General features: G+C 33.4%; 1 protein-coding gene across 5 annotated transcripts in view; it reads left to right on the top strand.

Annotated features, from left to right (window-relative positions):
- LOC106113542 (KH domain-containing, RNA-binding, signal transduction-associated protein 2) overlaps positions 1 to 11,695 on the top strand; it is an 85,499-nt gene extending 73,804 nt beyond the window's left edge. For 4 of the 5 annotated variants that reach the window (XM_013306379.1, XM_013306392.1, XM_013306386.1 and 1 more), the window contains exons 3-10: positions 6,296 to 6,393; positions 6,686 to 6,802; positions 7,165 to 7,311; positions 7,797 to 7,946; positions 8,432 to 8,560; positions 9,750 to 9,846; positions 10,457 to 10,658; positions 11,173 to 11,695. In XM_013306379.1, coding sequence (XP_013161833.1) covers positions 6,296 to 6,393; positions 6,686 to 6,802; positions 7,165 to 7,311; positions 7,797 to 7,946; positions 8,432 to 8,560; positions 9,750 to 9,846; positions 10,457 to 10,658; positions 11,173 to 11,245 — 1,013 coding nt within the window. In that variant the 3' untranslated portion in view covers positions 11,246 to 11,695. The remainder of the gene's footprint in view (positions 1 to 6,295; positions 6,394 to 6,685; positions 6,803 to 7,164; positions 7,312 to 7,796; positions 7,947 to 8,431; positions 8,561 to 9,749; positions 9,847 to 10,456; positions 10,659 to 11,172) is intronic. The other variant, XM_013306400.1, reaches the window with a different exon arrangement.
- Positions 11,696 to 19,749: the final 8,054 nt, after the last annotated feature.

The raw sequence follows: 19,749 nt of genomic DNA, 5'->3' as shown, positions 1-19,749 counted from the left end.
AGCGTGAACAATGGTCTCGGCTCATTACCTAAAAGCCAAAGACTATTAATCATTGTAATAATCAATAATACTAGTTGCGTTAGTAATTGAGCGTTAGTTACTATTAATAAGATCTCTAATAATAGAAATTATAGAATAAAATTATAACTAGTTGTATTTTGAGGTTAGAAATTAGAATTTTCGAAATCTCTACAAAATACATTGCAACAAAAATAATTAGTACATTTTTTAAATGGCAATATCTTTTGAACTATTATACTTGGAGGTTTGAAATAAAAACCATTTTATATATACCAGTTTAAATATAACTGACTAGCTGTCGCGTGCGACTCTGTCCGCTTAATTACTTATTAACCTATATATTCTTCCAGGCTATGTACTAAATCTATGCTTTTCAGCGATATCCATACAGCCTGGAGATAACTTCTAACAAACACCCATCCAAAATGCGATTTTTCTTATGCATAAACTCAGTGAGGTTAACTCTTTACTTTCAATTCCATTATACTAATGGAATGGAAATTGATATGGAATGGTCTGTCCTTGGCGGTATTTCCAAACCGCTATGTCTTAGGGTTCTTCAAAAAGCAAGCGTATCACCATCGCAAAGGCCAGCAACGCATCTGCGGTTACTCTAGTATTGCCAATGTCCATGGGCGTCGTTGAACACCTCGGTGTTCCCGCTGCTCATTTGCCCCTTTCTGTTATAAAAAATTAAGCGAACAGAATATCATATCTCTCTCTGGATAACATCTAGACATGTTTAAGCCATGTTTACACTACCACATAATCGTTTTGTAAACAAATATAACATCAAATAATTGGATAGTTACCAACACTCACAATTTATTAAAAGAGTTATCATCTAAATCTGTTCGACAACATAATTGATATAAATATAATACATTAACTATGAATATCTTACACCTTTTATCTTGGCCAGAAGTATACGAGTATATATATTTGATTCTTCACCGATTGTGTTCATAAAGATAAGCGCCGTTGGCTCAGGGGTGCACTTGACTTGCAATCTGCTGGCCCTTGGTTCGAATCCCGCCGTGTATCAATGTGTTTTTCGATTAACGATTTACATATGTACATTTATCCAACGTTCATACGATGAACGAAAACGTTATGCAACCAGCACATATCTGAGAAGAGGTTTAAAGATATGTGTGAAGACAAGCAACGTGCAGTGGATCGATGTGGTTGTCTATGGCCTAATTAATTTAACATAGCGCTGCGTTCATCATCCGCATCGCATCGCATCAAGACAAAGCGTCTTTGATTGGTACGTGCGTTACGTCCGACGCGACTCAATGGACCTTTAGCTTGGAGAGTTTATAAAGTAAAGAAATATGAATGATTTAGTAGACAATATGATTTTAAATTGATAAGATTAAATAATAACGAAATTCACAATCTGTCAGTAACGTTGCAATTGTCCACAAAATAGATTTGAAAAGCTCGTAAAAGCATATATACGTAAGATGTTTTATACTAAACGAGTGGACGTGATATTTCGGGAGACGTCACCTGGCGGTTGGTCGTTTGTATGATAAATGTACGCTTTAGATCCGTCTTTAGAGACATTATAGCATCACTTTTATGTAATTTTATTTTATTACTAACTTTCCGCTGAGTTGTTGCACGCGATTTTATCCGCGCAAATAAAAAACTTAATTAGTAGCCTATGTGTTCTTCCAGACTATGTTCTATATGTATGCCAAATTTCAGTGAGATCGCAGCCGTTCCGGAGATACTATGTAAGAAGCATCCATCCATCCATTTAAATATTCGCAACTATATAATAATATAATTAAGATCAGTCAAAGTCAAAAGACTAAATACCATCTTAATAATATTATAAATACGATTGTTTGGATGCACGTATAGATAGATGGATGTTTGTTAGTAGGTATCTCCAAAACCGCTTAACGAATCTCGGTGAAATTTGGCATAGATGTAGAACATAGTCTGGAAGAACACGGAGTCGCGGGCGACATCTATCGGAATGAAAAATACAATAATCATGCATCCGTCACGTGCATTCATAAAAGTTCTGTAATAAAAGCTACGTAGAACACATTAACTGTACAAACATCTGGAGATGTCGACGTGACGTCAACAGATGTCGCCCCTCTCGCATAAAACGCCACTTCTTAACATTCAAATGAACGTGCTCGGATTTTACGAGTTTCATAGTAACACATAGAAATATTTTTACCCTGAATATTTTGAATAGCAATTGTTTTTTAATGTAACTTTTTGACAGGTTTCTAAACATGTCTGACATATTAAAACAGCAATAAGCAACATTAAAAATAGTCTATTTTACTAAGAGTTAATCTAGCATTCGAATACTGAAAGTATTTTTCATATGAGTCTAGTAGTTTTTGAGTTTATTTGACACAAACATATTGACATAACAGATTATACTAAGCTTCTTCGAGTTTATGTATTCGGGTTTGTATGTAAATTCTATTGTGACTGCTTGCAATCTAAACAACTTAACATATGTTGACGATTGAAGTGTCATGGGCGTCAGCTGTTTTTTAGAAACGAATATTATTTATTACTAATATAAACTAGATGTCGCCTGCGACTCCGACCGCACGGAAATAAGGAGAAACATAATAAGTAGCCTATGTGTTCTACAAGACTATTTCTATACGTATGCCGAATATTCAAATAAACGTCCATCCATCCATCTAAAAATTCGCATTAATAATAGCATTAGTATCGGTAAATGGACTGATAGCGAAGAGCTTCGACCAACATCTCAAGAAGCTCTCGCTAAACAGTTGGATTAAAGGCCCGATACAAAGGGCAGTTATCCTAGAAACCGCGCGCATCGTGAGAAGGTTCCTGTCTCTGCAGCCCTGACCACTGGTTGTTTGAGTCATGGGATTCCGCAGCCGGCGGTGTTCTCTTTTTAATATAATATGTTTTGTATATATATATTTTTTTATTATGAAATGTATTATATTAGAAATGTGATAAATAAATGTATACTAGCATTAATAGTAGTAATTCGCATTAATATAGTAAGATACGAATGTTTGAATGTTAGAAGGCTAATTAAGTATTTTTTTAATCCGTGCCGACGAAGTCGCTGGCGACATCTAGACTAAAAGATTAGTAGTATAACGAATTATTATTTTAATACGTATAAAGTCAATACAAAATAAGTTAAACTTGAGCTATAAATCAGTTGAAATGCTCCTTAAATATCAGGTGCTCGAAATATCGACGCAATGCTTAACATTATGAAGTGGTGAATAAATCCTCGCCAGATGTGCCGCTCAGAATAATATCGTAATTAATTTTACGTTTTATAGACTTACACAAACCTCGTTCATAATGTTTTCATTTTAAGAAAGTTGACGCGAATAAATAACACGTAAAAACAAAATAAAAATACTCTACTAAGCATATTATATTTATTATCAGACGAAAAAGCAGGAAAACACTGATGCTCTTGAAGCTAGTTAGAGGTGACTAGGTCATAGTCAACGCTGGCCCAGTGCGGATTGATTTCACACATATCTTTTCATTTCTTCGCGAATATGTGTAAAGCCAGGGTGACTCATAAAGTTTTATTTTTAATTTCCGCACGGACAGTATTGTGTGCGATAGCTATAGTACTATTTAGTATGTGTTACTACAGAGTTCGCCGTCAGTTCTTTGCCTTGCATTTGAGCTTTGCGTTTGGACGCATCCTTTTTTTTCAGAGGGGAATGCTTTATGCATACTCCTCGCCCCCGGGGGGGACGCGGTAGTTATGTGGGATTCTCCTCCATAACGGAGGCATACCCACTAAACCCCTCTGTTCCTCCAACGCATCGGGACGGGACCACGCATCCTGAGTATCTTCATGTCGGCTGAATAACGTGTAGATATATGAATTGTATACTGTATTTACAATATATGTTATAAATAGCTTTGCAACATAATTTATTTATTTAAATATTTTAATTCAATTTAAATCACAAATTGTAAAAATATATCACACGGAAAGAAACCGCTACAATTTCGATGTAGATTTACGAGAAATAAAATATAAGAATCTTTAATAACCAAGACTAAAATGTTTGTTTAAAACATATTATCTAGATAAAGATATGTCTTACACAGAGAGTTATCGCCCTTAATTTCGTCCGCGCGGATTTAAAAGAAAACTTAATAAGTATCCTATGTGTTCCAGACTATGTTCTACATCTATGCCAAATCATAATAATCCGTTAAGCCATTCCGAAGATTCAAACAAATTTCCATCCATCTAAACATTCGCATCTATATATATAAAAGAAAGTCGTGTTAGTTACACTATTTATAACTCAATAACGGCTTTACCGATATGGTTGAAAATTGGTGAGGAGGTAGCTTAGAGCCAGGAGACGGACATAGGACACTATTATTTTTACGAATTTATCTCTTGAAGAGCTGCTTTTTATTTAACTTAACTACATATTATTTTTTTATATATCCACGCTGACGGAGTTGCGGGCGACAGCTAGTTTATAATATTAGTAAGATTTTGATGTCGGAAATTCTCGGTAAATGATAATTAGAACACACAAAAACACATCACATGTGTTCAACTAATTTTGGAGTGTATCATAAAATCTTTTGTTTAGTTTAACGTAACATGTACCAGGCCGGTATAACAATAACAAATTGCCATGAACTGGTAAGGATTGATTAGTACAGTGAAACAGAATTTACGACCCTCACCTGCTCTGATTTGACGACGCATTCTCAAAGTTACTCGAATGGAGTAGACACGCCTTATTACTAAGTTTATTACTTTTGTACTAATGCCAAATGGCTTAGAAATGCGAAATTCGATTTGAAATTTAGATTGTTTATTTGGATTATATTTAACTGTTAAATAACTACATATCATCATCATCAGCTATTATACGTCCCCATAAGAGGCTCAGAGCTTACCCTAAGTAAGGGGTGACTAGGCCATAGTCAACCACGCTAGCCCAATGCGGGTTGACTTCACACAAATCTTTGGTTTCTTCTCAGATATGTGCAGCATCACAGTGTTCCCCTTTACCGTAAGAACGTCTGATAAATGTACATATGTAAATCGGAAATCGAAAAACACATTGGTACATGGCGGGATTCGAACCCAGGACCTGCAGATTGCAAGTCAAGTGCTTGACCACTGAGCCACCGACGCTCTTCTAAGCATTCGCATTTATAATATTAGTAACATTAACATACTGTTTAATAGTAAGATTTTTTAAAACTTATTCATTTATTAACCTTATTCTTAATATAGTACATTTCATATAAAACATAAAAACGGCTGCGGAGTCGCATGACTCAAACAACCAGTGGTCAGGGCGGCAGAGACGGGAACCTTCTCACGATGCGCGCAGTTTCTAGGATAACTGCCTTTTGTATCGGGCCCTTAATCCAACTGTTTAGCGACAGCTCCTTGGGATGTTGGTCGAAGCTCTTCGCCATCAGTGAGATTATTATTAAATATTTTGTTAGAAAGAAAATCTGACACTGTGCCGGTGTACGCAACACTAGCCTTACTAAAATGTTGACGTTTATGTCCCCTCACTATTGATTCTGGCACTTGACTTTGTCATGAAAGTATTTCGTTTGCGCCAAAGGATTCTAATTAATAATGTTTAAAAATTTTTGCATAGTTATAACGTATTATATTTAAATACATTGAAAATGGGATAACAATAATTTGAATACGGAAAGTATGACCATTACTAATGTACCCGGTTCGGTAGCCGTATAATTTGATGGTTGAATCTTGAATTATTCAAATATCTGAAGAGGAGTGCTACAGGGTTATACTCCAAATGGTAATGCTCCGAGACTTCTGCTTTTGTATATTTATATCGTGAAAACGTGCATTTTACAAGCAACGTCAAATATTTATGTTACATTTTATACGGCACTTTATTTACTATTTGCAAGTTTAGTTACATATGAATTAATTAACACTCAAATCCGTAATAAATTCGTAAGAAATATTATGGATGGAGTATTTTAGAATCCGTGCACAACGTCTCTAAGACTTTCCAGTCACTTTTCTAATACCAATTTTAAACAAGTGCGTTAATTCTACTAATATTAAAATCTGTTCAAAACGCCTTTCAAATAAAAATAGCAAAGTGTACAAATATAATATTTGTGTCATAAAAATAGTTGTGTCTACTAACATAAACTTTTCATGTTTTCTGCTTCTAATTTTAGATTTAGACCAACTAATTAACTAGAATGTAATAGATGATAATTACTTTTGTTTTTATAGGTGAATGGCGCGGCGAGAGAAGAATGTTGGATATAACAAGAGACAAACCTGTGAAAGTATGCGTCCGAGTTGTGGTACCCGTACGTGACCATCCTAAGGTGAGTTTAACAGATTTACGTCTGCTAAAAGTCGATTTCCACTGCGAAAGTTACCTTCTAATTAATTTTGAAACAATACAATAACACAAGAATGCTTTTAAACATTTGTTTTAGTAAATAAAATATTGGTTTATTTTAAAGTAATTTCCTAATCTTGGCAAATAATTCATTCTTGATATATACAAGAATTGTTCCTGTGATTTAATTTATTTAGCACATATTATTAAATCCTTTCCTTCCATAATAGTATTAGAACAGTTGAAAATTCTTAATTAATGACTTTCCTTTACAGTTTAACTTCGTGGGTAAACTATTGGGTCCAAAAGGTAACTCTTTGAAGAGGCTTCAAGAAGACACCATGTGCAAGATGGCGGTACTCGGTCGCGGCTCTATGAAAGATAGACAAAAGGTGCATCTAACCCTATTATAACGAGTTTTCTATTTTATAAGACCGAATGAGGCGTTCATCAAATGTTACACAATAGTTCAAAATAGTTAATCAATACATTCCATTTTACTAATATTATAGATGCGAATGTTTAGATGGAAGGATGTTTGTTTGAAGGTAACCCAAACCGCCTAAACGGATCTCGATGAAATTTGGTATATACAAAACCTATGTCTTGGAACACATAGGCTACTTATTTTTTTTACACGGACGGAGTCGCGGGCGACAGCTAATAATGACATAAACATGGAATTAATATTCATATTATGTTATAATATTTAATTGTCATTTAATTATGGGCTTATAGTTAGATATGATTTTAGGAAGAAGAGCTACGTGTGTCTGGTGACCCTAAATTCGCTCACCTATCAGACGAGTTGCATGTAGAGATCAGCGCATTTGCAACACCAGCTGAGGCACATGCGCGTATTGCGTATGCTCTTGCTGAACTGAGAAGATTTCTTGTACCTGTGAGTAGACAGAGAATTAAATTACCTTCCCACTTAAGCGATTTTTATCATACATACCGATTCTTGTACAACAATACCATAAGCACGAAGCTGTTTCTATGATGATAAGATTGAAATTTCATTGTGAGAGTTAAATTACTTTTATTTAAATGGGTAAATAAAGGTCCTCGGCTATCCTAAGGTACCCTACAATCTATATACCTGCCCTTATTCCCACGGAGGGTCGGAATAGTATGTACTACTACTCCATATATCTCTAGCAGCCGTCATATCTGAATTCACCCCATTCTTACGCATATCCTTTTTCACACAATCGATTCATACTTTCTTTTGGTCTTCACCTTTGTAGCCATCCACATTCAATGAAAGTAATGAGTACTAGAATTGAGTTAAAACCCAAATACAAGATAAAAATATTTTAAATATTTAATTTAATATACATTATTTATACCATTTTTGTAACACACTTTATGATTCTATCTTAGGACTACAATGATGACATCAGACAGGAACAGATGCTGGAAATGCAGATACTGTCCTCACAAAGCGAACAGAGACGACTGACTCCGCCAGACTCTTCTAGAAGTGGTAGCGAGGAAACCCTACCTCTAAGAGATGTAGGGCCTAAACAAAGAGTAAGTGATCATAAATAGTTAACTTAATTAATTTTTGCATTGTCTAAATCTTCTATGCTCTATATTATTAGTGTAGAGCATGCTTTAAAATCTTCGCACGAATTGACCGGTTCGCGCGTTGCAATACCACGACTACACAGAAGACAGGCGTCAAGTGCCAGAAATTCCACGTTTCCTCTGATGACTGTGGAGCTGGAGGCCTAATTTTAGTCTTCTTTCACTTCCCACCCTTTTTCTTTTAAAGTAAAGAATGGAAAGTGGAAGAGAATTTTCCGGATGGATTTCTCTTTCTGTGATCCCCTCCTCCGATTAAAGATAGGCAACGCATCTGCAATTGGGGATGTCTACGGGCAACGATCGCTTCGTTATTTAGGTGAGATGGCCGTACGCTCGTTTGCCACCTTATTATAAAAAAAAAGAAAACCTCCACAGAATAACTAATCTACGTAAGTTCAATTACAAGGTACTAAAAGAAGTTATTATAGCAGATGCCAAATATGCAAGCGGCAGTGCCGACGTCTCTCCCCGGTGGCATCGCTCTCAGCCCAGCGAATGCTCGGGAGTTCTCTCCTCCAGCACCCACACCTGCACAGGAACATATATCACATCATCAGGTAAGCCTGAAATTTATTGAGATGTTATGTTCAACATAAGTCAGGAGTCATAACATAAATGTTATGTTTAAACTAATTATGGTAGTCAGTCATCTTTAATGCTACCATTTTAATTAGAAGTAATTACCTGTCATCATTAACTCACTATACATCTCTACTGAGGGGAGCCTACCCCTAAATTACGGGGGCTACAGTCAACGCTGGCCCAGTGCAGGTTGACTTCACATATCTTTGAATTTCTTCTCACATATGTGCAAATATCATGATGTTTTCCTTCACAGTAAGAGCGTCGGATAAATATGTATGTGATATGTAAATCCATAAGTACATGGCGGGATTCGAACCTAAGTGCAGATTTTAAGTGCATAACCTCTGAGTCACGACGCTCTACCTATATTTACGGTTTATTGTTTTTTCTTTATAGTAAAGTTCTTTTAAGTTTATTTATATTATAAATTAAATACAGATAAAATAATATTTTTCAATGTTGAATATTACCTTAATATTGCATCCAACATTTTATTTGAAAAACTTATTTGAATGTACACCATTTTCTCATTGCAGTACTGCAAGACAATTTAATAGCTGCTCTTTTCAACAATTTATCACTGTCAGAGAAAAATATATATATTTAATATTTCATTCGTTTTAAATCAAGTGCACTTTGATAGCAAAATGTACTAAGAATTAATATTACAAGATGGTTTTTCAAAGTGCATTCGAAATGTTTGAGATATTAATTCCTATTTTAAAATGTGAAATTGTAACGACTTATGCAATTTTGATATAAAGAACGCTGACAACGAAAACAGAACCTTAATCGTTTTAAAATCATCATCAACCTGCTCTTTTGCCTATGTACTACATCTCTATCAGCCGTCACATCCGAGTCTACCCCCTTCTTACGCATATCCTCTTTCACACAGTCATTCCATACTTTTAAAATAAATATTTAAATTGCATTTAACTGTAAAACCCTTTGTACACAAGGCCATAATTTTTTTCGATACCTGCCTATTTTAAATGCTCAATTGCAAGCAACGGTAGCTTCATACGAAATTCGAACATCGAAAAAATATATTGTTAAATAATGGGAATGGAACTAAGACATGTGGATTACAAGTCTAAGCTTAATAATTACTTTACCGACTCCCTTATACATTTTCAAAGTAATAAGTTGTTTGTACAGATGGCGGCTAGTCACGCTGGTCACGGTGTGCTTGTGGGCAGCGGAGTTCTGCAACAAGCACCAACACATCATTTACTCACACAGAACTCTATATTGGGTGAGTTCTCTAAGTTAATTTGTGCTATTTGTCTAATCGTCTGCTGTGTTGTAACAAATACGATGAGCTAACCAATTTCCTTTAGCTTTACAACAAATATATTTATGGTTATTTATATGATATAAAATATGTATTTCGAAAACCTTCAACTTCTTTATTTTGTGTTTTGTGGCTGATTTAATGCTAACTAACCTGGTGACTAACAAGTGTTGTGCTAGGTGGTGACATCCTGGGCCTATCCAGCCCCGTGCTAGGTGGCGTGCTGCATGCGCATCCGCACCCCGCGCTTCGTGGCGTCAAGCCGGCAGCCGTGCATGCTCTCGCCACCGCGCAAGGTCGGTACGTCTATATTCAAACTATAAATACTTTATCTAGACTCTTTTGTTTGTAGTGAATGTGTTGCTTGTATTAATTCGATAATTACTAACTAATAAACTTACTAAATTACTTTTAAAATGATCTGATGAAGGGAACAAACTGAAAAAAACCTTCAGCTTCCATACCTTGATTTCAATCACCCGCTTTTGCTACCTGGAATTGCGTTGTTAGGGAACAATGTATTCTGTTACCCAAATTGCCAACTCAAGGTTATATCTAGGTATCTGTGCAGGTGCGGGTGGGGGGGTTGCGAGCGCGGGCCGCAAGCGGCCGCTGCTGGGTGGCGCGCGGGCCGCCATGTCGCCGACTAAACGCGCGGTTATCTCGCTGTTGGCGCGCGCGCGGGCTGCAGCACACAAGCACGCGCCCGCCTGGCCAGCAGCACACGCCCCGCACGCCCCACACGCACCCCACGCGCCCCACACGCCCCACGAGTGAGTTAATATCTTACCGTGGACTTATGTATTTTTGATAACAATAGATACAGCCCCCTCTTAAGCCCTTCGTACATGACACAATGGAAATCTTTGAAACCTAGTGATTTTAGTCACTAAGCGACTTACGCAATACAAATTCATAGAGCTTCGTACACAGGCTCATGTCTTGACAATTTCTTATTTCGTTCAATCGTTAAAAAATCGTCAACAAAAGTTACCGTGATTTTAAATATGACGAAGCAAATCTATAAAGTTGATATTAAATTACTTTCAGTGTGATAGGAATCTTAGTTTTGTTTTGTTCTTCTATTTGCGTAAATAGCCTTATGGGTTTCGGATTTCCGATCATAAGGTCGTTGGTTCGAATCCCGCCATTCGACTATTGTCGTAAACCATATCCTAGCATAAACCTAGAGCTTAGTTAGTATGGTACAAGAAATATTAGTAAATTTACGAAAATCTGCTTATATTTTATAAAAAAAAATAATTATAATGTGCATTAATATTACAGACATACGGCCCTCCTGCCGCTTATCAGAGACGAGTTCGTCGCGGGCGTCGGGGTCAATATCAACTTAGCATAAATTAAAGACGTTACATCAATAGTTAATATATTAATAATCATTAAACACGTAGACATTTCTTAACTGATATAATAAGCTTATATTACATTCTCATGGTAATCCTTGCGCAAACTGAATGGGTTATGGTTAATAATTTAGTTTCCTCAGTTTATCACGTTCTTTTTTATCTATACATTTTTGACTGACGATTTAAAGAATACATAGACTCAATTTTAGTATATATACCATTATCTATATAGAGTCGTGTTCCACTAGTGCGACTGCACTGCTAAACCGCGCGACAGTCGCGCGACTAACTGTTTAGTGGAAAATGAATACGGCCGCTATTCTTTGCTTGGATATTGTCAGAAATGATTATTGAATTAGACCCATTCTGATTGCTCGGGGATTTAAATAAATTTTAATGTATTCATGTGCCATACTTTTTTTTACCAAAATCAATCCCTAATCAGTATTAAAAATATATATCAAAGTCTACAAATTTGATCAATATATTTGTATATACAAAATGGAGTAAAATCTATATTGACCAGATTAGAAAATAAACTGTTTAATTATTTGTCAATTTTCTAAGAACCCCAAATTTATTTAAGGCTATTATATTATTTATTAAGTAAAAGGACCATGGTGTATTTAAAAATTTATATATCCTAGGCCTTCTAGATATGTAAATAATTATTATTATTATAGAAAAATCATAGAATAAGTACAGACGATGAAAATAATAAAATTATAAAAAAAAAATAGTTAAATATATAGAATTTATAAATATTTATTGCAAAACAATCTCCTTTATAGCAATTTGAACTTCATAATAAATTAACATAAATTATCTGAACACTGCTTTATAATAAAAATATATTTAATAATTGCTCAAACAGCACATTATTAATAATATTATTTTAATATTATAAAACTTATTATCACAAATATATATGTGTTTTATGAGCACTAAGTATTCCGAATTGTAATTTTAATATTAACAATCTCATAGTTAATAATATTAATTTTTTAATATCGAATACCAAAGTAAACAAATTATTCAGCATTTAATATTGCAAAATAAAATTAGAACAAATTTTATTTCTATACATTACACAAAAATATTCATTAAAATTGTGGGATAAAGTAAAATAAATGTTTTAAATATTATTAATAAAATAATATTCAATAATTTTATGTAGAAATAATAGAAATTTATGATTAAATTATTATAATATTAAAATATAATTTAAATCATTAATAATAAGATGAAACATAATAAAATAAGTATTAAATTGTAGCTTAAATATCTCGTCTGTGTTTTGTGATATAATTATAATTACATACATTAATATATATAATTTGTTTGTAAAATAGTATTTATGCCACGTATATTAAATATGTATAAATATATATTAAAACAACGAACATTCTTTTCTAAGCGAAAACTTAAAGCATTGGCCATATAAACTCTTCTTATAACCATATAAACTTTCTATATCTTGACAAGAGAAAATTTAGTTACAAAGAACCTTACAGCTTTCAAAATTTCTTATTAATCCATATTTCATTTTTATATATGCAAAAAGATCACAATAATAGGAAATTTTCGTTGTTTATTTATATGCAAAGAGTATAAATTAATATTGTTTATAAAATAAGCTATTTTATTTTATTTAACTAAATGAAAAAGTTACCTATTTATGAAATAATTATTAAATAGTTATTAGTTTATTTTTTTATGTTTATGTTGTGTAAGTTTTTTGTACACGTTGTATTTGCGATGGTTTACTATTATTAAGTTTATTATTTTTTAGGTTTATTTGTGTTTTTATGAATTAAGTCTAAAACTTGCTACACATGGACAAAAAAATGAGACAGAGTATGGCATGACTACTATGTATGTGCAATATTCTAGCACTTTGCACATAAAAAGTGTACTTACATGGCGTGTGGCGATTAGTGACGTCATTCGATACGTCTCATGTTTTTGTTATGAGTAATATTGTGGGTTAGTTTAGTTGCATTTCGTAGATTTTATGTCGAATATTTAAATTACAGATTTATACAAAAATATTAACTAAAATGTATTTACCAAATGTTTGTTTTTGTATTCGTCATTTTATATACAAAAATAGAATTTTTCTGAGAAGTTATTTAAACTGATATATAAACACGGCTAAACACTCACGTATATACGTCCGGTGGCGGCACTGACTAGTTTCGAGCCCATCGGGGGCCCTTCATCAGGATGAGTGGTACTGGTATTATTTCGCGGACGCGGCCCGTCGCTCAGAGCGAAACTAGTCGGTGCCGCCACCGGACGAATATACGTGAGTGTTTAGCCGTGTTTATATATCAGTTTAGTATAATGTCTCACGAAAGTTTGAATAATTTATTTGACAAAAGTATTTTTTTTATTTTAATATTCTTCATATATTCTATATACAAATATAAATAAATATAAATTATAAATATTAAATGCTTCTACGATCAATAAGCAAATATAATTTAATGCGTCTGCACTGATATAGTTGTTAGAAATATATCTGTAATCGAATTGTTGCATTTTCATTCCAAACCCTTTATTCCACAGCAAAATTACAAATGAAAAATTATTTATTCCGTTACTAGCTGTCGCCCCTGACTTCGACCGCGTGGAATTAAAAACTTAATAAGTAGCCTAAGTGTTCTTCCAGACTATGTTCTATACGTGTGTGAAATTTAAATAAAAAATTATTAGGCCGTTCCGAGGATACGTTCAAACATCCATCCATCTAAACATTCGCATTTATAATATTAGTAACATAATAATGTCTCGAGAAAGTTTAACTTGTGTAAATAAGAGTTTATTTTCTTAAGATTTGCATCTCAAGCATATGCATAGCATGCGTTTTAAGATATTTGAATAATTCAAGACCCTGATGACGTTAATTGCAACCCGACGTACAGACTTAACTAATTATTGTAACTATCATATTGGCATGTCAGTCATAGCGAAAAGATAACATTACCAATCTTATTCTTACTAATATTATACATGCGTAAGTCTATGGACGGATGTTTGTTTGAACGTATCTCAGCTCATCTCTCAGAACAGCTGCATGTATTTCACTAAATTTGGCAGAGATGTAGAACATAACCTGGAGGAACACATAGGTTACTAATCAAGTTTGTTTTAAATTACACACGGAAGGCGTCGCGGGCGACAGCTATATAAAGTTAAATTTCTACCTTATTTCTTGTACACCAAGTCTGTTACCGCCCTTATTTGTCCCCAACATCATTAGCGAGCGTCAATCACGGCGAGTCACAACACGCAACTATTCAGCCAGAAACTTCCAAATTAATTTCTCACGCAAAGTTTGTTTATAATAAGCGTCATTAATACTACCGTAACTATGACAGAGTCAAAGATATACACAAATAGAGTACAACACGAATATTGGGTGATCAAAAATAATAAATCGTAACACTATAGAGAGAGAAATCATCCTGACTATTTGTATGTATATCATTAATTTGAAGCAACCATTGGCTTCAATATTACAAGCAGCCCTAAGGTCCTTAAATTAGAACTAAAAGCACTCGAAGCTAATAAAGTAAACATAATTTTAAAAATAAAAATCAGACCACTGTAATTGAATAATTCACTGAGGTTTTTACATTAGGCCTATTGTAACCTGACCGCTGAATCGATTTGTAACTTAAAATGTGGTATTTGATCCGTTTCCTGCCTCGGAGTGTCAATACAATGCAATGCGATAGTAATGTTAATTACTAAGTTATTCAAGTTTCTAATTTTTAAGTTACTAAGCTTTCTAACATATTTGAATCAGGTCAAATCAGTAAATACGATATCATTAAATATATTCATTGGCGCGGAAGCTCATTGATTACATATTATAATAGATTTGACAAATCAAACGTGTATTGCTGTATGCTGAATTATGCATCGAATAATATACAGGATGTTCGATGATTTATTAGTCATTAGTCATTTAGTCATTTTAAATACGATTATTTATCAATACCCATAAAAAATCCGAAAATGTGGCTGCGTATTGACTCAACACTAGCCTTACTATAATATCGACATTTGTGTCCCCTCACTATTCATTCTGACACTGGACTTTATAACAAAAGCGCGGCAAATGTTTAAAACTAATATTATAAATGTTTAGATGGATGTTTGTTTGAAGGTATCTCAAGAACGGCTTAACGGATCTCGATAAAATTTTGCAAACATATAGAACATACTCTGGTAGAACACATAGGCTACTTATTATGTTTTTTCAATTACGTACGGACTGAGTCGCGGGCGACAGTTAGTGTAGTTATAGTCTATAGCGATCACAAGCAATAAACATACATACTCGTATAATATGTGTATGTATCAACACACATACATACATACGTAAAAATATTTCTTATGATTTTCTAAACTATTATAAAACTTATTCATTTATTAACCTTATTTGTAATATATTACATTATAAAATTATACAAAATATATTATATTAAAAATAGAGCATGACCGAGTGCGGAGTCCCATGACTCAAACAACCAGTGGTTAGGGCTGCAGAGACTGGAACCTTCTCACGATGCGTGCGGTTAAACATTTCTTATGATTATTTTTAGTACGTCGAAACCATCCTATATAATAAAACTGAAGTACATCCTGTATCTAAATATAGAGTCGTTTAAAGCAACTGGTGACATGAATGACCATAACGCGGTCACAGCGTGCTGAATAAATCTTCGCAGATGTGGTCCATTATGATGATTCATATTATATAAATGGATCACATCTCTTTTAACATAAAGACATTGCTAATATACTTATAATATATTTTAAATTACAATGTATATACATAGTTTTAAAAAACTCTTCTATGGTGGGTTTCTGTGTTTAAAATCACCGTTTAAAACATGTTGTTGTCTCTGTGTTGTTAAATATAATGATAGGAATCACGATATGTTTTATACAGAGATTTTGAGAAACCCACGGTTAGTTTAACATCAAAAGGTTAGATTCTTTTGTTTCTGTTCTATGAAATGTTTTTATTCTTTGACTTTATTTCAATTTCGTTACCTGTCAGAACTCAACAGAAGTTAATTAAATCTCGAAACAATACTGTTCTCTAAAAAAAACTGGCCAAATTAATTTCCTTTTGAATTCCATTTATCTACGTTTGCATATTTCACTTGCAACAAGAAAAAATTAAAAACGAAATGGCAACTTCATTTTTATAAAAGCTTAATTTTAAGCACTAAGGTTTTGTTGTAACTATTTACTAATGTTACTAACTTTAATTATTTAACAGTGCTATCAGTAACGAGACGTTGGTATTGACGTAGACGTAATCGTAAAGAGATACAAACATCTACAAGTACACGTACACGTAGACGTAGCCGTAGACTTTCTCGTAGACGTAGTTGAAGACGTTGACGTAGGCGTAGTTGTAGACGCTGATGTAGTCCTAGACTTTGTCGTACACGTTTCCGTAGTCGTAGCCTTCGTGGTAGACGTAGACTTTAACGTAGACGTTGCCGTAGTCGTAGCCTTTGTCAAAGACGCAGTTGTATGGGTCGAGATTATTAAAGTAAATAAGATCAAGGTAGATTTTTAATTCAGTTTAAACTTATTCTATATACTATAATAGTGATGTGAATATTTCCGTAGAAGATATATTCGCTTTCCGGTGGCTTGGGGCCGACTGTTCCGGGTAATTGGCGGGAAAATTGCGGACGGACGAGAAATATTGCAGTCCCGAGTTGTGAAATTATACGTCGGCGTGTTATAATTTAGAATTCATTTTATTTGCATTATTATTTCGACTTCATCGTACTAGTTACTCCATATTTTATAAATGAGAGTCGACCTTTTGTTTAAGCTTAGCTAAGCTACAAGCTTTGAAAAACAGAAAGTTAGATTTCACAAAAAAAAATTAAGTAGATAAAGTTGTTATTTAATAATTATTAAAATTCGTTAATTAATCATAATACAAACCATATTGCATGTGTCAAATATGTTTATAATTTGTTTGCACATTTTTATTATCTATATAAAACATTAATATGAAAACATGATATTTTCTTTCTCTATCTCCCTGAAAATCGAAATTCTCATAATTTTCCAGAAAAATGTTTCGGTATTGTGAACTCTCAGCTAAAAACGTATTAATTACATATACATTCTTATATTTTTTACAATATTACAGTGTGACAATAGTGTAAAGTAGATAAAATCATATAATTTTGCAGCTGTACGCAAAATGACCTCAAATTATAGAATCATTAAGCATTATAACAATTGTACATAACTCGTTGTGAAATTTGGTAATATTTGCTACATTGTTAACAATGTACCTTCAGTTATTGTGGTCATTTCGCTACTTTTATTTTCAACAATAAAATAAAAAAATACTACCAAATAAAATACAATGTAAAATAAATTTATGAAAGCTATCGCCTACGAATCCGCCCGCGCGGAACCAAATAAATAATAACGCTTAGTATCCTATGTGTTCTTCTAGACTATGTTCAAACAAACATCCAACCATTCATTCATCTAAACATTCGCATTTATAATATTAGTACGATAAACCGCTTGATCTATAGATCCTGGTCCGATCCCCGCCAAGTATAAATGTTTTTAAAATATCGAATTTCATATGTAGAATTTGACGTCCTTACGGTTAAGGAAAATATTACTTTACACTTTTCTACTAAGACATTAAAACATATGTGTGAAGTCAACACTTAGACAGCGTGGTTGACTATGGCCTAGTCACTCCTAACTTAGGATAGGCTCCAAGCCCCTCAATGAGGACACATAGTGAGCTGATGATAACGAAACCCATTGGATTTAATTTCCAAAAAAATGAATATTCTAATTTTGTTGGAAAAAGTCAACAAAGTGATCTTTAAAAGTTTTACATCTTTAGTAATAATTTATGTTTAATTAAACAAGTGTGGTTGTTTATTAACTATTGAATATTTACTTAGAAATAATAAATATAAGAAAAATAGCGTGCATTAAGGTAGCAAACACTTATGGCCAATGAATTATTGCCAGCATAGGAAAAAATTTATACTAATTTAAATGTTGGCAATACAAAAATAAATTAATGAGAATTAAATAAAAACAATTTAATAATTTATGTGAATTAATTGAACAATTTCTATGTGGCTACTTTTACTTGTCTATCTACCCTAAAAGTAAACCGCTACTTAACGATAGTAACATAACATATAAAGATCATAACATAGTCTACTAATTAGAACCCTCGTTCACATACAAGTATTACAAAGCCCAACATAAATACCAATAAACGTCCAATAAAGTCCGAACGTGACCGGAAACTTTAACATATATTAAGAAGTTAATTAACTACTCCATATCTATATGTCAATTATTAACACAATTGTGGGATTCGATATTGTTGCCTCTATTCTGTCAAAGAAAATGTAAGGGATGACAATATTTAGAGTTCTACGTATTAGGTTTACATAAAAGAAAATCTCATTTTACCAATTAATCGGCAATGGTAGGTTTATAATGAGTAGAAAAGACCACTACCTCTGTTCTCTTGCTTCGCCAATTTTTTCTCAAAACTTCTCTTTTGTTCCACTTTTTTTATTGTCTTTTGTTTTGTTCATTTGTTTCACTTAATTAAAAACTTTTTTTACGGTTTGGGTTTGCTTCTTAAAAGACACTTAAACTATTCGCTCACACACTATCAATACTATCGTAAGAAAAGTCACTGCGGTTTCAGGATGGCAAAATTTTCAAAAGAAAATCTATACAGTTGAAATGTAGTTCGCGTTGACGATTGCACGCTGTGTGCACGGAGCACTAAGTTTACGATGGTTTACGTTGCCTACGAAGGGACATAGTCGTAGCGGTTTACAATATTTAGTAATACAACATCTAAAATAAAAATCCTTTAAAACACAACTAATGTAACAATATATCAAAATGGATTTCGCTAAGCTGGTTGTCGTTAAATTTTATGACATTAATTTCACACCTTTACGACGTGTCATGTCGTAAAAATCTGATAAAACAATTTTCATGCTTTTATACTTCGATATTTATTATTTTAAGAATTATAACCGTGCTTACAACTATAGTTAAACATATGACTTTTAAACTTTATCTTACTAGTATTATAAATGCGGAAGTTTAGATGTATGGATGTCGGAGATACCTTCAATAACTTCATCACTTGTTAAATTATTCAAACTTTTGTGAGACATTACAATAAACTTATATAAAAACGGCTAATCACTCACGTGTATTCGTCCGGTGGCAGCACCGACGAGTTTCGTCAGTGAGCGAAGGGCCGCGTCCGCGAAATAATACCAGTCCCACTCACCCTAATGAAGGGTCCCCAATGGGGGGATGTGGTTTTTAGCCGTATCTATACAAGTTCATTTCTTTTTGCTGAAATTTGGCATAAATGTAGAACATAGTTTGGAAGAAAACATAGGCTACTAATAACATTTTTTTAATT

The sequence above is a fragment of the Papilio xuthus genome, unplaced genomic scaffold (assembly GCF_000836235.2).
Source record: "Papilio xuthus unplaced genomic scaffold, Pxut_1.1 DF829758.1, whole genome shotgun sequence".
NCBI lineage: Eukaryota > Metazoa > Arthropoda > Insecta > Lepidoptera > Papilionidae > Papilio > Papilio xuthus.
This window is presented reverse-complemented; position numbering and strand designations above follow the sequence as displayed.